Source organism: Emydura macquarii, unplaced genomic scaffold (assembly GCF_026122565.2).
Source record: "Emydura macquarii macquarii isolate MOO-44397 ecotype Brisbane River unplaced genomic scaffold, CSIRO-AGI_Emac_v2 contig_3019, whole genome shotgun sequence".
Taxonomy (NCBI): Eukaryota; Metazoa; Chordata; order Testudines; family Chelidae; genus Emydura; species Emydura macquarii.
The window spans coordinates 3,937,940-3,956,577 of NW_027133156.1; the positions used below are offsets into that span (position 1 = coordinate 3,937,940).

The 18,638-nt window shown below is 37.3% G+C and overlaps 1 protein-coding gene across 3 annotated transcripts in view; it reads left to right on the forward strand.

Annotated features, from left to right (window-relative positions):
- Positions 1 to 18,638, forward strand: part of EPHA7 (EPH receptor A7) — a 163,226-nt gene that overhangs the window by 126,055 nt on the left and 18,533 nt on the right. For all 3 annotated transcript variants that reach the window (XM_067530031.1, XM_067530033.1, XM_067530032.1), the window contains exons 6-9: positions 7,477 to 7,601; positions 10,952 to 11,120; positions 16,203 to 16,311; positions 17,037 to 17,092. In XM_067530031.1, coding sequence (XP_067386132.1) covers positions 7,477 to 7,601; positions 10,952 to 11,120; positions 16,203 to 16,311; positions 17,037 to 17,092 — 459 coding nt within the window. The remainder of the gene's footprint in view (positions 1 to 7,476; positions 7,602 to 10,951; positions 11,121 to 16,202; positions 16,312 to 17,036; positions 17,093 to 18,638) is intronic.

The following is an 18,638-nucleotide window of genomic DNA, read 5'->3' on the forward strand; positions in this document are numbered from 1 at the left end:
ATCTTTATGGAATATTTATACATTTTGCAGTGAATATTTGATCAAGTGATTTTTTTTTAATGGCACTCGTCTCCAAGGTTCTGTTGGCTGTGTCTGAAACAAAATGTTTGTTCTGAGATTGGAATGTATTCAAGTATCATTTGGACATCCTACTCTAATAAACATAATCATACCCGTGTGCAGTCCTCTAAAACCATTGTTTCATTCGTCAGGCATCATATTTCACTGCAGCAAATATTTTTCTTGTTTGTAGACAAGTTAAGCTTGAATGGTATTACAAACTGTACAGTAAAAATCAGCATATATTAAGATATATATTTTTCCATGACTAACATCCTTGAAGTTGACATCTTCTTGAAACTGAGTAGAGAGCAGCAAGAAATTCAATTACAGCAAACAGTCTCTGCCATTACACCTGTCCACTTCCACAGGAAATGATTTGTAAATTGTGCTTTATTTTTCCAAACCATCAATCTTTTTGTCCATAATTGACATTTGTCACTAGAGATGAATAGCAAGAGAAAGAAAACAAAGTGGATGAGTAGCCCCCTGGGAAAACAGTGTCTCTGCCTTTGGGAGTCTTTTATAAATTGCAGTACCTATGGGTCAGGGTTTTAATCCAGAGGCGGGTGGCAGATGTTTTGCTTTTGAAGAGTCAGAGCTGAATCTCAGAAAAGGCAGATCAAAAGGAAAAACCTAATTCATAAAAATATTTCTTTTGTAGAAGAAAGCAAACACTGTCAGAGAACAAAAGCCTCTCTGGGTTAGTTGAAAGTCCTGGTTTATTATTCTAATACATTTGTAAGAATCAGCTTTGTGCTCAACATTCAAAACTCAGTCATGAAGCAAAAGTTGTGGATGCCTTGGGAATTGATATTGTCACTTATTACACAACTCAGCATCAGTTTGGTGCTGATTGATACCCATGTCAGCAGTTTTGAAAGAAATGGGGAGACAGATGACAATAATATTTGTACCAAATGTCAGGCAAAAGAAACGGGAGTTCATAAAACACATCTAGGAGCAGATTCTGGCCTGAAAAACATTCAACTCTTATCTTCATAAACTGTTTTTGTTTGGTTGGCTTTCATGTCTATTTGCAAGTTGGAGTTTGGTTGGTTTGTTTGTTCTTTTGTCCTTAGTGGTTTCCATCCCACAATTTTGTCACTGTAGACAGCACACACAACTGATCCCTGGGTTGACTTACAAAGCTTGATAATAGGAATTAGCACGGAACCTCTTTAATTATTCTGAATACATCAGCAATAACAAACAGGTGGGAAGTTAGTAAATTATTGAACATCCAATACTAAATAAAGACATGACTTGCAAATTTTAAACTGTGTAGTTTTTGTAAGAACTGTGTGACTGTGATCGTATTTAGCAAATGCGTGGGGTGTGAGAGAAAATAAAGCCATTTGATCAGAATGTAGATTCCTTTTAATCTATTTCTGACTCCTGTTTTTTCTTAATTGATTTGCAGACATATTCAAACAGCCATTGTTACTGTTGCTCCCCATAGATCAGCAGGTAATTTAGGAGTTTTTCAACCACAAAAACAATGAGAAAAAGCTGTAATGGAGTAGTGCAGTCAGCTATTACTTGAGTTTGTTGCCTTTTACCATCTAGTACTTAAAAATCCCCAAGTGGTTCAGTGAGCTAGTTGCCTCTCTGCCCACAGCTTACAGAGCATTGTAAGCACACAGTGTTATATTTATGAGCCAGAAAGCAAAGTGTGTCTGAGGGGAAGTTAAAGTGCCTTCTCTGTAGGATGTTGTTAGGATAAAATAACTGATTTATTTGGATATGTTTCTGTATGCTCCAGCTTGTAAACACAGTGGGGAATTTCTCTGTCTTTGATCCAGAGCAATAGGTACTAATGGCATAATACAGTGGTACTCAATAACCTTTTATCACAGGCTGCTTTGTCATGTGGCGCTTAACCAAGGGCTAGAGATATACGCTGTATCAAAAGTGAGAGAGCTGTAAATTTTGGTGTATTTTAAAATATTCGGTTTAAGAGTTGTCATGATTTCTGCTGCCCACTTTGATTTTGGCACATTAGTGCAAACATGAAGACGAATTTACACAAATATTTCCAAACAGTGAAACATTCTTAGGAAGGAGAGGCAGACCAGATCACTCTCATAAGCCGAGCATCAGAGCCATACTGTAGCATGTGCTATTTTGCTTTGTTCCTGAAAAAATGCTTTACATGTTTGTGCGAAATCTAGTAAACAAATAAAGGAAATATTTACACCAATAAATGTATACAGTAGATACAGAAATGGGGCAAGTTTTGATGTTAGCTACACCTGTGTAAACCCAGAAAGACTCTGTTGAAGTCAGTGTCAGCATATATTCTCCTGGTTAAATTGTGGCATTTAGCTACTGTCTATCATCAGATATAATATGGAGCTGCATCATCTCTGAAAACTCCCTAGTTGCATTGATGGGGGAGAGTATTTTGCTACAGCCCTTATGCAGGACTTATAATGGAGAGGCAGGGAGGTTTTTATTCCCTCCTTGAACAGCCACATATAGGCTAACAATAATCTAGTCCTCCGCAAATATTTTTCTATTTCAGTTTCTTTCTACGTAGACTATTGCATGCGCTGTATATAATGGGTCACATACTGAGCTCAGTTAAAACGGGTGTAAATTCAGAGCAATTCCAGTCTACAATAATATGCACAGAAACAGACAATATATATTTGAAAGAGAAATTATTTAAATAAATATGTTATCGTTAATGGGATGACTGGTAGTTCTATTTGTTATTTGCATTTTTAGGACAGATACCTGAATACTGAAAGCATCGTCAGTTGGTACAACCTGTCCTTATGGAAAAATGTCACTAATATTTCATGGAATTTTATTGTAGCCTAAGATAAATATTTACAGTGATATAAAAATGGATCTGAACACTGCATTCTGAAAAATCTAGTATTTCTGTATAATACCTTAAGGATACCAAAAAGTACAAGGCCAAAAGTCACACAAGACATGCTGTTAGGATGCTGTATCATTAAAGCGAATGGGAGTTTTGCCACTGCCTTCAATGAGTATAGAATCAAGCCCTAACTGTCTCAAGTGTCTCTTATTGTTGTTATAAAATAAAGGGATATATTAAAAATAAGGAAATAGTCGACGCTGTTCACTTACTCGACATAATATTATTATGGCAACACTGATAGTTAATGAGGAAACACTAGTGACATTCTTATTTCCACTATCATTTTATAATAGGGATTCAGGCCCCAGTATTGCAGCATTTATTGTTATCAGTTCAACGGGACGTTTTCACATGAGCCAGGGCTGCAGGATTGAATCCCTCATTTCTTAAGGATTTGAGCAATTTTGTTTAATGCAAACTCCACTTCTACCTGAACATTTGTTGCCTGGAAATGTTATTTCAAGACAGATGTCTCACAAGACCATCAAATGAAAAGTTTCCGTGACTCATATTGCTGGTGTAATTGCAGTGCATTGATGTACGGGATTTTAAGTCTAACAAATCTTGGAGAAATGACTGAGTAGCTCTTTTGCTGAGTATTTTTATGCAAACTGCATTTCAGTTGATTTTATGTTAGAAGTGCCCATGAAATGCCTTACTTACTAATACGCAGGAAACTCCAGCTGCCCGTTCTTTCAGTTTTTCAGCTTTCATTGTTTGGCGGGTTTTCTTTTATTCTGGTCTCAGGTTAATATAAAGAGGAAAGCGTTTCATTTCACATCAGTCACTGTGTTTTGGAAATGTTATCATGTTATATTGGGGAAAATTCTAGGACTGAGAACTCATGGAAACTAAGTACATTTATTTAACTGAGGATATAGGTTAAAGGCAGGGGCAAGTAGTGTGTTTTAAAAAAATGTTGGGTGAAAAGGACTCATTTCTAACCCTAACATTGCAGTTTTCCATCTATAAATATTCATATATATTAATAATGTGCCATGTGTTTGGTTTAGGGAGATGGATGTAACATATTGCCCTACCAAATGCAATGTTCTCTCCAAGGCAGAATATTTTCTTGGAATATCCTGCTCCTTTTCACACTTCGAGTTTTAATTTTCTCTACAACCTGATCTGAAAATGATGACCAGCTTGAAATCCATATAACTTGAAGGCTTTATCAGTAAAGCCCAGCAGAGTTATATTTCTCTCTGGCTAAGATGTTGAAACCCGGTGAAGAATCAATTTTTTCTTGCGCTGAATGGTGTATTTGAAGCACTTAAAAAAGGTGAAGGGGTGTGCTTAGCAAGCCTGTCATGCTAGCAGTGGTTTCTTATGCAGCACGTGTAGGTACATCCACCTGTCAGCCCTGGTAGGCTGTGAGCCTTTGATGCACTGGTTGTGTCAGCAAGAAGGAAGGAAACAGGAGGTGAGGAACATCAGAAAGAAAGTTGGTAGCGGACAGTGTTCTGAAGAGCATGTGTTTCCCGATGGAGCATATCATAGAAATAATTAGCTGGATTCTGAGAAATGGTGACTCTTGGGAGCAATCAGGTTCATAGCTGAGTGGAATGCTGTCAGAAATGTCTCTATCATAAGCATCTTTGCTATGGAGCCTTCTACAGTTACCAATTTACTGGAATGAAGAAATACTCACAGCAGCATTTCTTTAGCTAGCAATGTAGTCATAGTTCTAGTTTGTTTTTGATGCTGGGGTTGTTTTGGGGGATTCTTCTTCTTCTTTTTTTTTTTTTTACTTTTACTTCTTTCTTTTATCTTTTAGCTATACTGGTTCTTTTTAAAGGCTGGATTAACATGGTTTGACAAATTTTGAACTCGCTGAACATTGTAGATTCAAAAAAAGATAAAAAATCAATGAAAACTTGAATAAAAACCAGACCGTATTAAGAGGGTGAGAGGGAGAGACTATGGGGAAAATGCCCATAGAGAGCAAGAGAGAAAAATTCGAATGAAAATAAATAAATACATGATGCTGAGCTGTGCCTCGCACAAAGTGGAGCTCAGAAAATGCAGTCCAAGAGGCAAGGTAAAGATGGCTTAAAGTCACTGGTTTGCCTCTTGAATTCTGGGACCAGCCCCCAGTCTAAGCTGGAACAGCTCATGTTGTTGCTCTAACACACAGTGGTTTCCTATAGGCACTTAGTGGACTTGTCTGCAAGGCTAGAATAGCCAGGGTAGAACACTGGCCACAGTCACTCCCTTACCAATATCTCTTTTCCCCTCCGCACCATATGCCGGGGCTTCAAGCACAGCTACAAAGTGGCTAAGGGCCATCAACACCAACGTGGGAACCTCCTTGCACCAAGGGAATTATTGATGGTGGCTCTTTTAGCACTAATACACAGCACAGTCTTCCCTTTAATTAGAAATTTTTTTTTAATTTTGCTTTTAAATCAAATCAATCTTGGAAGAAAATAGGGCTGCCAATTAACAGGAAATAAGATTCACCAACTCCAACTAGTTTTGTGCACTTACAATATAACTTGCAAGGTTTACAAAATAGTCAAATTTTCCTCCCCTTAATTTGTTTTCTCTTAAGAAAGAGGGAGTCATGCATGGTACATACTACTTTCCCCAGGTCCCCAGATAAGCAAGGTTAACTAATTTCAAAGGGAGTAGTTCATTTTGCTTCCTTGGTTAAAAGAAAAGAGGATGACCAATGGAATGAAAATATTAAATCAGATAAAAACCAAAGGGAGTGAATGTTGGGAATAATTTCAGATAACCTTAATAATGTATAATTGTATCAAAATAAGTATAAACATTAACAATTTTGGACATCTAAAATTTTAAATTAACAGTCTGAAAACATTTTACTGGATGAATAGCGTATGATACATGAAACACAATGACCCCTCTGAAATTCAACAGCATGCTGTTGCTACTCATTTAGACAAAGAAGACAACTAGTTAATCATCACAAAGAAAATTAGACAGAGTACACTGGTTTGCTGCATTCCAGCGTCTTAGCTACCAAAGGAGTATATGCCACTAATTAGAGTGAAAATACTCCAAGCATGCATTTATCCAGAGAGAGAGAGAGAGAGAGAGATCCTGGATTTGGAATGCTTCTACTAAACCATGAAGTTTGTGTTATACAGTTTTAAGATTTTATCAGTTCAGCAGCCTATGTTAAAGGATTTCAACTTTGATTATATTGACTAATGACATAATAGGCCATAATGAAAATTATCAGACATGCTTTGAATCCTTTGTTTCCCAGGATTCTCTGAGCTCACTAATGAAACATAAACAGGTTACATTTTAAAAGGTATACTAATGCACAGCTTAAAAGGTCAGGAACTGCATAATTTAAATAAAGAGAGGTTAGGAAATGCAGAAATTGAGTTTCCTAGAGCAACATTAACTTGGCCATGCTGCACATATTTTGACTTTTTCGTTTTATTTGTACACCATTTAATTTTGCATTAACATACATTTTAGCATTTAACTTGACTATTCTTTAAATTATGAGGGGAAAAATGCCCATGCCTAAAGCCTGTCAGGCTTTAGGACAATTTGTTTTGGCCAGCGTAAAAGGGGACAGTGGGAGATGTCTGGGAACCCCACTGGGTTTGTGGGGAGGCAGCCAAGCTAATTGCTGGCGCGTCCTTGGGGTGGATGTCCAGTTCAGGTACTCCATTGGGAAGGGATACAGTGACCAGATAAATGGCTTGGCAAAGGACTTAGAAAGGAGGTGTTTCTTAAAGGAATGGAATGGGTGGGAGGTTTGGGGTTCCTATGAATAGTACGGGAGGAACCAGGAACCTCCCTTTCTTATAGCCCACCTTATCACTTCTACGAGGAAGCGTTAAGTCCCAGCAATGGATTGGCTGGGGGATCAGAGTGGAAAGAGGGGGAGCTGGCAGAAACCTCCCGGGTAATTATTAAATGAACATCGGTTACATGCAGTGTACACTTTAATCTGCTGGGTAGTCCCAAATTTCTAATAATAAAGTTGGGGCCTGATTAAAACCATATCCTATGTCTCATCTCCTGTCCTCCTTTCAGTTTAGGTGGACAATTGTTTGAACCCGATCTGGAAGGAGCCATTTGAAATCAGCCCGAATATGATAGTCTTTTTGTTTCTTTCTCTTCATTTTTCTTTTCTTTTCTTTTCTAAGTGTTGTCAAAACGTGTGTAATAAATATTTGGACTCTTAATTTACCATAGGAGATTAATCTGAAAACCTACTTTCCTGGCTTAATTAGAATTCATTTGCTTAATTGTCATTCTGATCCTATCAATTTCAGTTCTGCACTAGCTTGAACAATGCTATCTTGTTGCTGTTTGCACTTTAATTTAGATTTCTGTTATGGTTTATGAACAGTAATAAGGTCCTGCTTGAATATTCATTAACTTTTTTGAATTGTGAGCTATGAAAAGGTGCTTTCTTTTACCTTAATGAAAGTGGCACAGCATGGGACTGATCGGTAGTGACGTTTGGTTTGAGACATACAGCAAATTTGCTCATTGTTTATTGACACATCTCGTCCAAACAGCTCCCTCGCAAGTTAGCGAAGTAATGAAAGAGAGAGTGCTACAGAGGAGCGTGGAGCTTTCCTGGCAGGAACCAGAACATCCTAATGGAGTCATCACTGAATATGAAATCAAGTATTATGAGAAAGTAAGTGCATGTGAAATGCACAACAATGTGCTGTTTGCATCATGTCATCCCACCCTTCCGTGGGCAAATTTTAATGCCATGGTAATTATACCAGCTATTATGTGTTGGTGTCATTTCAAATTTGTAGTTGATTTTTAATAACCGTCTTCCTAGCCCATTAATTTATTATCATAATAGGTTCACTATATTGTATTTGTATATTACACAAATGAAAACATCCACTCAATAGCATACTTACCTTGCCTGTTTTTATATGATTACAATAAGCCGGGTTGTGAATGTTTTCACATGAGACTTGTGATCTTCCTGTCTCTTATCCATTGTTTTTAATATTTCCAGGCTGTTGGAAATGTGCTGTTGAGATCAAACTTATAATAAAGCTCCTGATCATTTTTTTAAATAAAATCACCTCTGACCCTTTCTTAGAGTTGGGCGTGTTAGACCTGATGTCTCAAATCTTTGTCCATTTTCCCAGAAATTTCAGTTGGATAAATTATTTTTCACTTGCCTTCCTAAAAGCTCTCAGGAATGTGTTAGTAGAAGTAGCTGCAATTTCATGCTGGGTGAAGTTATCCTTGTATATATAGCGTGAAATCCTGGCCTCAGTGAAGTTGAGGATTGTTTTGCCATCAATGTCAGTGAGGCCAGGATATTATCCATAATCTGTAAACATTTTGGAATCCTCCAGAATGAAAAATGGTGGATACATGCAAGATATTAATTAGTACTATAAAAGCTTCTCAAAGAAAAACCTGAATTAAGATATAATAAAGGACAGCATAAAGAAAGGAGCTCCCAGTTGTGATTACTGTTGAGGATATATTTTAACTCCATATCCAAGCTAATCATTGCATTTATTTCCGAGCTGACTATATCAAGCTAGGTAAATTCAGACCAGATTGTATCCAATATCAAATGTCTCATCTAGTTTTCTGTGCTGAATAACACAAATATACTTATCTAAAGGTTTTTACATGGGTTAGAAAGGAGAGTAAAAAAGTAGCTAGTTGAAAGATTGTTCATAACTCTGAGTTACTTGGTTTAATTTCTTTTATTACAACACTTGTCAGAGAGGTGCCTACCTCAATTTTTATAGTTTGAAATAGAAATTTGATTGTTTCTAAGAGTGAATTCATTTTTTCACACGCACAAAATAGTGAAATTCTACCTTGGAATAAATTAAAAATCTTCACATGCTTCCCAAAGACTAAGCAGTGCAGTTTTGCTAAATAGTTTCTTGCCTGTAAAAATCATCATTAGTCTTCATAAAATTCAGTGGAAATGCTAGATGAAACTACAAAACATTTAGCTTTTCATGAATAAGAGTTGTGAGAATATGATTTTATTATTTATTTGATATATTTGTGGTGTTTTAGTGAGCTGTGCAAACAGAAAATTGGCAACAATTAGCAGCAGGGGAAATATCCACCGGTCATTAATTAAAAGTAAATTAATTAATAAGAATTCAAAACTATAGCAAACATTCACTCAGAAACTAAACTTTGCACCTCTGAGTAGTCTTCTGAATTCAGTTGGATTGCTCACATGCATAAAGTTATGTATGTATGTACGTGTTTGCAGGATAGGGGCCTTATTTCCAAACAAATGTATTGTAATGTGAAATGTCTGACTCTTGTTTACAGGATGAGTCACACAGTCTAAATCAGAGATAGTATATTATTTATTGTAAAGGTCTGAATTTCTTGATCAAGATATAGTCAAAGTCCAGACACCAGAGAAAATAATTTAAAAAATAATAACAATAATTATGATACTAAGTAAACAAAAATATTTGGGGATCCATTCAAAAGCGTCTGGTGGTCCAGATTTGCCCCATGGGCCCCCTATTGATTACCCCTTGTCTAGGTATTTTTTTTTAAAAGCCTCCCTGAACTTTCACCTTGTTTTAGAACCAAACTCATATCAAAAGTTTCTGAGGTTCTGAAATGTTCTGAGAAGTGTTTCTTCATGTCTGATTTCTAGCTAGAGCTGAAACTGGAAGTGCTAGTAATCTCACAAGTAAGTCTGTTCTTGTGAGATTTCTAGCCCAGGTTATTTCCCACCCCCCCCCCACATTCAAGAGGTTTGCACAGGTCAAATAAGCTTAGTTTATGTATCTGAATCCAAACTCTGAGCTTCTAGAGTTCTACTGATGTTTGCAGTACCAGAGCTACAGAACCATTAACCATTTCCTGGTATTTCTGCTTCCTTCTCCTCTCTCACATCCCTCTTCTCCCACAAACGCACACATTTTACCATCACTTTTGCTTATAGATGATTTATTTCCTCTTGGGGAAGATATGAAAAATATTTCTACATTGATGTGCTCACGCAAAAGATAAAGTGGACAAGCCATGGGAGAAGGCATCATCACATCTTATACAAGAAATCTGACACATCGTATGAAATGCTATATTTCAATGCAAGGGTTTTGTTATTGCATTGAAATAAAGTTGACAGAATTCTCCACTGGTTTAACTGGACAAAACGCCATTGAAATCAACATACCTACATGGAAAGAGAATTTGGCCCAGCAAATGCCTTACATAAGGGTTGCCGTCTGAATTCTTTCATAGCTTCTGATGTAGCTTAAGTAGCAATTAAAAATGAATGATTACATACAGATGTTGTGATTATACTATTTTTAATATTTCTGGGCCGAATCCTTAACTCCCTATTCAGTTTTTAATCTGTTTTACCTTAAGCAATGGAATCAGTGTGAGTTTGCCTGAGTGAAATCTAAGTAAAAACTAGTCAGGGACCTCAATGTTTGGCCTAATAGCCGGTATATTACCATTGGCACTAAAATAGCAGTAGAAAGCTGTAGGAAAGAAAGCAAGAAACACTGCTCTGATGAGGAAGAAAAAGAGTTTTGTATCTCTATTGAGGACAGTGAGAGTTGTCTGAATAAGGGATTCAGGATAAAGATTATTTACCATGGAACAATATGAGAACTGGTTTTTATTAAATGGAGGAGTTAAATTGTTCAGATACCGTTTTAATGTTGTTCCTCAACCAACAGAGAACTTCTTTGGAGTTCACTGATGATCAAACTGTTCATTCATCAGAATCTGAGGAAATGAGGCACAAAGCCAATCATTTTATCTCTGGATTTTTATGACTAACAACATGTGCTTCCCATTTAAATTTTATGTCGTTTTAAGAACCCCTCAATGAAATGACACTGTGTTGTAATGCTCCACAGAGTGTGCTACATTCTTTATGTGGGGGGAAAAAAAACCAGAGCAAATTGAAATAAACTGCCAGTACCAGTTGTCAATTGCTTATGTACAGCAATAATGAAATCTGACCTGTAAATATAATTTAATCCTTTGTTTTATTGTTTCTAGGATCAAAGAGAGAGGACTTATTCAACGGTAAAAACCAAGTCCACTTCAGCTTCCATTAATAATTTGAAACCAGGAACAGTGTATGTTTTCCAGATTCGCGCTTTTACTGCTGCTGGTTATGGAAATTACAGTCCCAGACTAGATGTTGCCACACTAGAGGAAGCCACAGGTAAAATGTATTCGCATTTGAAGGCAATTAACATTTTTAGTAGAAAAAATGAATACACTGTAGTGTTATCTGAACTAGAAAGGATGGAGTCTGTACTAAATTAGCATTTTTCTGTAGAGGAAATCTTCTGCTTTGAAAAGACATGAATTATGACCATTGTATTTTGGGACGGGTGATGAGTTGCCTACTGTCTTTTACCAGAGTACTAGTAATTATAGTGCTATAGTTAGCCAGGGAAGAATTGTAAGTTATTGGGCTACCCTTGTATGCTGGCCCCATTCCATAGAGAGAAGGGGTATGTGGCCCAAAAAGGCTGTGGCCCAAATGCTACCCTATTCCCTCCTCCCATAAAAGGAGATTGGTGGAAAGAGGAAGAATCCCCGCTCACCCTCTGGACTTTCCAATCAGAGGGAGTTTGGAAAGAGGACGAGCTTCTCCAAACACACACTTTGCCAGAGCATTTATTTTTTTTCTAAAAAGTACATAGCCTTCTTGTCCTCCTAACTCTTCACCACCACGTAGCTACATATGATGACGACTGCAGGGCTACAGCAATTCTTGCACGTTTTGTGGAACCAGATGGGAGAGGAAGCAGAAGAGCAAAGAACCTGAGAACGTTAGTCACTGAGCTCTAGAAGCAGTGAGTTCCCTTACACAAACTACCTCCCTGGCAGCTCCACAGCTCTGCTGCCTCTAGAGCAAAGGTTTCCCTGTTTTGGGTCATCTGCTTCAGGCAAACCTCTCTGCCAAAGAGGTCAGCCTCATGTGAAGCCAGAATATGTAGCCTGCTATTGCTTTCCAGGTGAAAAGGCCATGAATTTATATGCCCAATGTGATATTTCTTTACACTTTACAGAATTCCTGTCCCAAGATACACACTCAGTGCCTTACTTGAATTCTATTCAGGTATTGCAACCATGAGACAGAGGAAGTTCATAGTTAGGTCTTGCTGCTGATGTACATTTGTTTGAAAAAACTGAATACCGTAAAAATGAAGTTCAGTACAGATTATACCACATCCTAATTGTGATTCTTGTAGTGCATATAGACTAGCAATACAATATGCTTCTCCAGTACGCATTGCAAAATTTGGAAATTAGAGCAGGCAAAAGCATGTCATAAACTAACTTTCTGTTGTGATACACTACATAAGCTGCCTCATTCCTTAGTAAAAAAAAGTGCTTTTCACTTTGAGAGGAGTGCCACAGGACACAATTCTCTCACTCATCAAGTATAAGCAATCTCTCTTCTCTTCCCTTCCTTATACATTCTTCTGTATATGGCTTTTAGAAACTATGATGGAGGGTATTTTTAATTTAGGGGATAGTTATGTGCAATGAATTCTCTTTGAATTATTTGTCACACATATCTATGCTACTGGCCTTATCATATCATTTCGGGTTTATGTTCTGGTTTTATGTTCCTAAAGCTCATGCTTCAGAGTTTCAGCCAGCCACCGGCAGAAGTCAGCGGGGGATTTTTTCTCCCCCGATATGTTTAGGGTTTATTTATCTCCTCCTTCTGAAGCATCCGGGATGGCCATGGGTGGAGATAGTAGACTGGGTGGGGTGGGCCAGGGCTCTGAAGTGGCACTGAGCATTCTTGCTCTCGAGTGCTTGGCTGGCAGGTTCTTGCTCACATGTTCAGGGTCTAACTGTTTGCCATATGTGAGGTTGGGAAGGAATTCTTCTCAGGTCAGATGATAGTGACCTTGGAGGGGTGGGGGTTGCCTTCATCTGCAGCATGTGGGTACAGGTCACTTGCCAGGATTATCTGAGTGTATCTCACTTAATAATTTCCCTGCCATTGCAGGGGCTTTGTGCGTATGGGTCCCTCCTATTCTCTGCCTAGTCTCCTATAGGTTGTAACACTTTGGATTCATTTCTGTTGTTGGGTTTATTGTGCAGGTGCTGGATGGTGTTGGTGGCCTCTGATATACAGAAGGTCAGACTAGATGTTTTAGTGGTCCCTTCTGGCCTTAAACTCTATGACTCTGTTTCATAATTTAATCTAATTAAGTCTTTGGCAGCATTTAGAAGGAAGACCTGCAAAGAAAACTCAGAATGCTTCAGGGAGCTGAGTAGATAATTATGTATGTGACTCTCTCCAATCCAAGCGAGATGCACACTAGTGTTCTGGAATACTAGCCAGTGGCCCACTGTTAGGGTGACCAGGCATCCCTATATTGTCAAGACCATCTCGATATTATGGCCTTTTTCTTATATAGGCAACTATACTCCCTCCCTGCAAAAAAAGTATCCCCATTTTTTACACTTGCTATCTCTTCACCCTAGCCTCTCTACTCCGGAGGTGCCATCTCCCACTTTATTTCTGATTGTTTTTAGCTTTTAAAGATCCCATTATTGAGATTTTTTAAATAGAGTGATGATAGCCCTGGTGCATCAGCATCCAAATTCAGATAAGTATATTTTGTCCACCTAAATTTTCTGTTGTATTTCAAATGCGTCTTCACTTATTATCCCAAACTGTTGTGTGAGTAGTAGTGCTGTACTCACTAAAACAGATAATACCTTCCTTCCTGGATGACAACACTTCAGTACTGGGAGAAGGAGATCCTTTATATAGTAAACACACGTAAAGCTTTGTGCTGCATATATTTGTATAAAAGGACTTTACGATTATTTGCAGTGAAAGATGCTTTGTAAAGCAACATATGTGTATTCTGTATATCACAGATCAAAGTGTGTGAATCATAATTAATTCTTTAGTTTGCAGAGACAAAAGACCCCTGCAGAGTGTTATAAATCCACATGATGTCCCTCAAATGATCATTTTGTCTTTTGATTTGTTGGATTTATTTGGATGATGGATTTAATCACTTATAGCCAGTGGATCTGAAGTGGTTCATGTGCCCTATTTATTTCAATAAGTATATGGAATATATTGTGCTCCTGAATTGTACTCTTGAGTTCAAACAGAAGTATGTAGTGAGCTGGTTGAAACATTTCTAAATTGGATATTTTGATATTTTTTATCAAAATTTTGTTAGGATAAAAAGAAACAAAACAAAATATGTTCATGAAAATTGTATTTTGTTTTTCTACCAGCTCTAAGAGAAAGCAGACATCTGTGAAGTAGACCTAAAATCCTTCCTGTTTTTGTCAGACCACACACTGTTTGAGGGATCTTTCACCACAGACAGAGCACTAGACGGGGATGTCTGTTCTTTACATATTTGAGGACTTCAGTGTCAAAGAAAGATTTTGTGGGGAGCCTGCTTTAACCCTTCTTACACACAATTCCACTTTTTTTTTTTGTGGATCTGGGATCAGAATCAATTATTTAGTATTCCAAGCATCCAAATGTAGTTTGGAATGAGTTGTCTACCTCACCAGCATGCAAAGTGCAGTCTATTTGGTCTATGAATTAGTATTTCAAAATTATGGGCTTTGATAGGAAACTCTATCCACTTCATAACTGTGGCAATGAAGGAGCGTTTAAAGCAAATAACTGCTCCATAATTGGCTGTTTAGAAGCTTGAGTCGATCTCCATTTATTCCCATTGTCCACTTCAGGGGTAGCCCATCAGGCATCTCCATAACTTTAAAACCCTTTGGCTTATGAAAGCTTACCGAAATCATAGTTACCCATGACTAACTTTAATAACACCTCGTCCTTATTTAGGGCTTCTCACCGGTAGATTTCAAAGTGCTTTATAAAGCAGGTTGGTATCATCATCCCCATTTAACAGGTGGGGAAAGTGAAGCCCAGAGAGGTGAAGTGACTTGCCCAAGGTCGCCCAGCAGGGCCCAGGGTAGAGCCACTCTGGGTCCTGAGTTCCAAAGCAATGCTCTTGCCATGGGACCCATTGCCTACCTTTAAAAGCTACGCACTGTGCAACAGATGTTTCATGTGCTCCATGTATACGAATAATAAGATCTTCCACAGTTATATCCAATAGGAAGTTTGAAAAATATAAATTGGAAGAGGTTTGTATCCTCATGTTTAGGAGAATGAACATCCTTCAAATTAAGGGGGCTAGGAAGAAAGTTGCCCTCTTGGCAGTTTATTCCATAACTGCCTACTGAGTGGTTTCTTGCCCCTTCTTTTGAAGCAGCTGGTATTGGCCACTGTCGGAAGCAGAGGAACCATGTTGGTTGGCTTCCCTGCTGCCAAACAGAGCAAAAAACACGCAAGTTTTGTTTCCTTGGGACCCTCTGAATTCTGGAACAGGAACCTGATAGTGGCCCCAGACCTGAAGAACTCATGTGTCCCTAGCTCCAGGCATTCTTCTTTAGTTAACAATACAAAGTGTTAACCATATTAAAATATCACCTCAGATTTATTTAATGAGCCATTGCCTTCCTTTCTTGCTCTCACCCACAATGCTTTTTTCAATAATGCTGCCTGACATCTGTTACTTCCTTGATTCTAAACTTCCTCAGTGGAGCAAATCAGCTCCATTGACTTCTGAGCATGCGGCCCCAGCAGTATATGGTGAGCAAACTACATATGTTAGAAACATAGAGGTTCCTCAAGCAGGATGTTTATATCCTCAGTGGACATTAATGTGACATGTATGTATTAACAATAGTAGAGTCACTGAGTAAAAAAGTGGCATAATGTGCAGATTTCTTGGAATATAAACTCTTTGAAGCAAGGATTGGGCTTTCTCTTGCATTTGGAAAGTACCTAGCACGGTGCTCTCCATGCATCTGGAAACAAATGATAAATAAGAGTAACAATAATTATAGTGATGAAAATGATCCACAAGAGACAAAAACACGATGATTAAGAAATTCATGCACATTAGATCTCCTTTAAGGTTGAGTACAGTTCTAGAAAACAGTTATTGTGTGCTTTCAACTAAAAGAGTCTCACTTCTAAAGTATTCTTCCCCATGGATACTCATTAACTCACCCAACATTTCTGGTGAACTTAGGCTAGATGCCTTTCTTTGTTTGGATCAACATTATTGTAACATTTAATGTCTGTACAAAGTTTCAGGTTACAGAAGAGGTAAACTATCTGTCTGTGATTTATGAGGGTTTATTTAACCTTTGCAGTTCCCTTATGCAATATATTTTGGAGTTAATCTTTAGCTCTTTGCTCTGTTTCTAGCCACAGCCGTTTCCAGTGAGCAGAATCCTGTCATTATCATAGCTGTGGTTGCTGTAGCAGGCACCATCATTCTGGTCTTCATGGTGTTCGGGTTCATCATCGGACGAAGGTACTTTACGTTGTGTAGCTGTAGCCGTTTCTGGCCTCACTGTTGAAGATTCCTTGGAATTATACCAGCCTGTATCTTAGAATCTATAACTGGAAACGAAAGCAATGTTTCATCTAATATGGACCATTTAGATCTAAATTCCATTATAGGAGGACAAATTAGCCCATTTATTTTACTTTTGGAAGAACTCTGTTAGCTTGAGAAATTCTTTTTGTCTTATAGTAGGTGTATTCTACATATTTGCAGCTTCATTTTCCTTGAAGTCTGCTATTTCTGTTGAATTGTTCACACATGGAGAAGCTTGACATTTTACCTCCTCAGCCATTCAAATAACACTCGTATTTGGGGACAAGAGCCACAGCGCTAAATTTAAGAGCAGCATCATGTCAAAAATACCAGCCTTGTCACTCCTCCTTCAGACTCTTTAATCTTCAGGCTATTTTGCTCATAGCATCACAGAAAGTTTTTAATGAGGACTGCAATTATGTTGTTTAAGCCTTTAGGACTCTTCCCAGCAATTATTAGATACAAAAGCCTTTTGATTAGAACTGTTCATGTTTTGTTTTAAAACCTGTTGTTGAAAGAATTATAGCTGGATTTTTTTTTTAAATGCCTGCTGGAGTTAGACTTCTAACTTCCAAAAATTCCAATCTGGTAGAAGTTTAAATACGAGGAAGTAAATCATTATTTTTGGATAAAATTGACCTCTTTATTTTTTTTTTCAGGCATTGTGGCTATAGCAAAGCTGATCAAGAAGGGGATGAAGAACTTTACTTTCATTGTAAGTGTTTTGCCTTTTTTTTTTTTTTTTTTTGCCCCCTCCCTCAGGAATTCCCAGCCCAATTATAAGACATTTGGACTAGCAGTATTGGAATACAGACAATACCAAAACAACATTCCTATAAAGAAAGGGCTATAATAAATCTGAAATGCTGTGCAAACAGCAAGTGTGAAGTTAAAAACCATAAAAATGTATGACCTATACAAAAAAGGACACAGATTAAAATCAACATTGTTCATGCCATAGATTTTATTTTTGAACATTTGTGTGATATACTGTTGTTCTCATTCTGCATTTTTCTTTTGAATAGTTGTTTCAGACCATCCTAATGATCCCCCTGGAGATGCTGTAATTGATAGGTCCCTGGCCAAGTGGCTGAGTGAGCTTTACCTCAGGCGAGCTTCTGATTAAGAAAGTTAGGGTCACTCTGTCACTCCAATAGTGAAGCTGTTCTGGTCAAGAACTGTTTTCTGCTGTTGTGAACTTTGCATCACTGACATTTGTAGAACACAGTATTCTTCGAAAATAAAATGAATAATCTCAAAAGAAGGCTCATCTCTGTAATTCCCAGTCTCTGCATCAAGTCACTTGCCAAGTTGCAAAAATAGCACCAAAATCTGCTCCCACTGAAATCAGTGGTGAAAGATTGATCCTGTTCACCCAATATTAAGGAGTGTCAAGATATCAAGAAGTTTAATAGATACTGAGTAAATTTTGGTTCTGAGCCCATTTCTCATGCTTCTCATTAGGCATATTGTTCTAAGACTTATTAAAACCGAGAACCACTGTGCAAAAATAGTCAAACTATCTGTGAGTATCAGCTTAAACAGGTAACATAAAATCATGAAATACAGTGTAATTGCTTTTCAGTAGAGCCCTCAGGAATCTTTCAACTAAATTTTTTTTCATCGAAAATGTCAATTTATCAAATCCAAAACTTTTTATGGGAAAGGGTTAGCTCTAACAAATTTCTCAACTCAAAAAATCGGAAAGTTTTGAAACTGTCCAAATGTTTCAACATTTTCTAAACAAACAAAAAAAAGGGACTTTTTATTTAATAAATGTAAGCTAATTGTAGTAGAAATAAATTCAAAAACTTTAAAAATGGTCAACATTTAAACAAAATGTTACAACTGACCTTAACAGAATTTTTTTATTGTTATTATTTACAGTTCACAATTTTTTTTTTAAAGATTTTGTCTTTTCATCACAATTTAGGACATGAATCTATTTATTTATTTTTGAAATGTCAAAAATTTTCACAGGACAGGAAAACCATTTCCAACCCAGCTCTAATTTTAAATTGTGACACAAAATAATTCTCTGACTATGCCCGTATACTCTTATACCTTATAATTTAAGTATAAGTAAAATACTCTTTTGATTCTTACCGTGCCATCAATTATCTTTATTGCTTACTGTTACTACAGCCATAGGTTAATTCTTACAAATGACTTCCTACAAAAATTACATTTTGTATCTTGTGTTGCTTTGTGTTAAAGTTAGTGTCAGTATTTTATCAGGGTCTGATATCATATAGCAGATG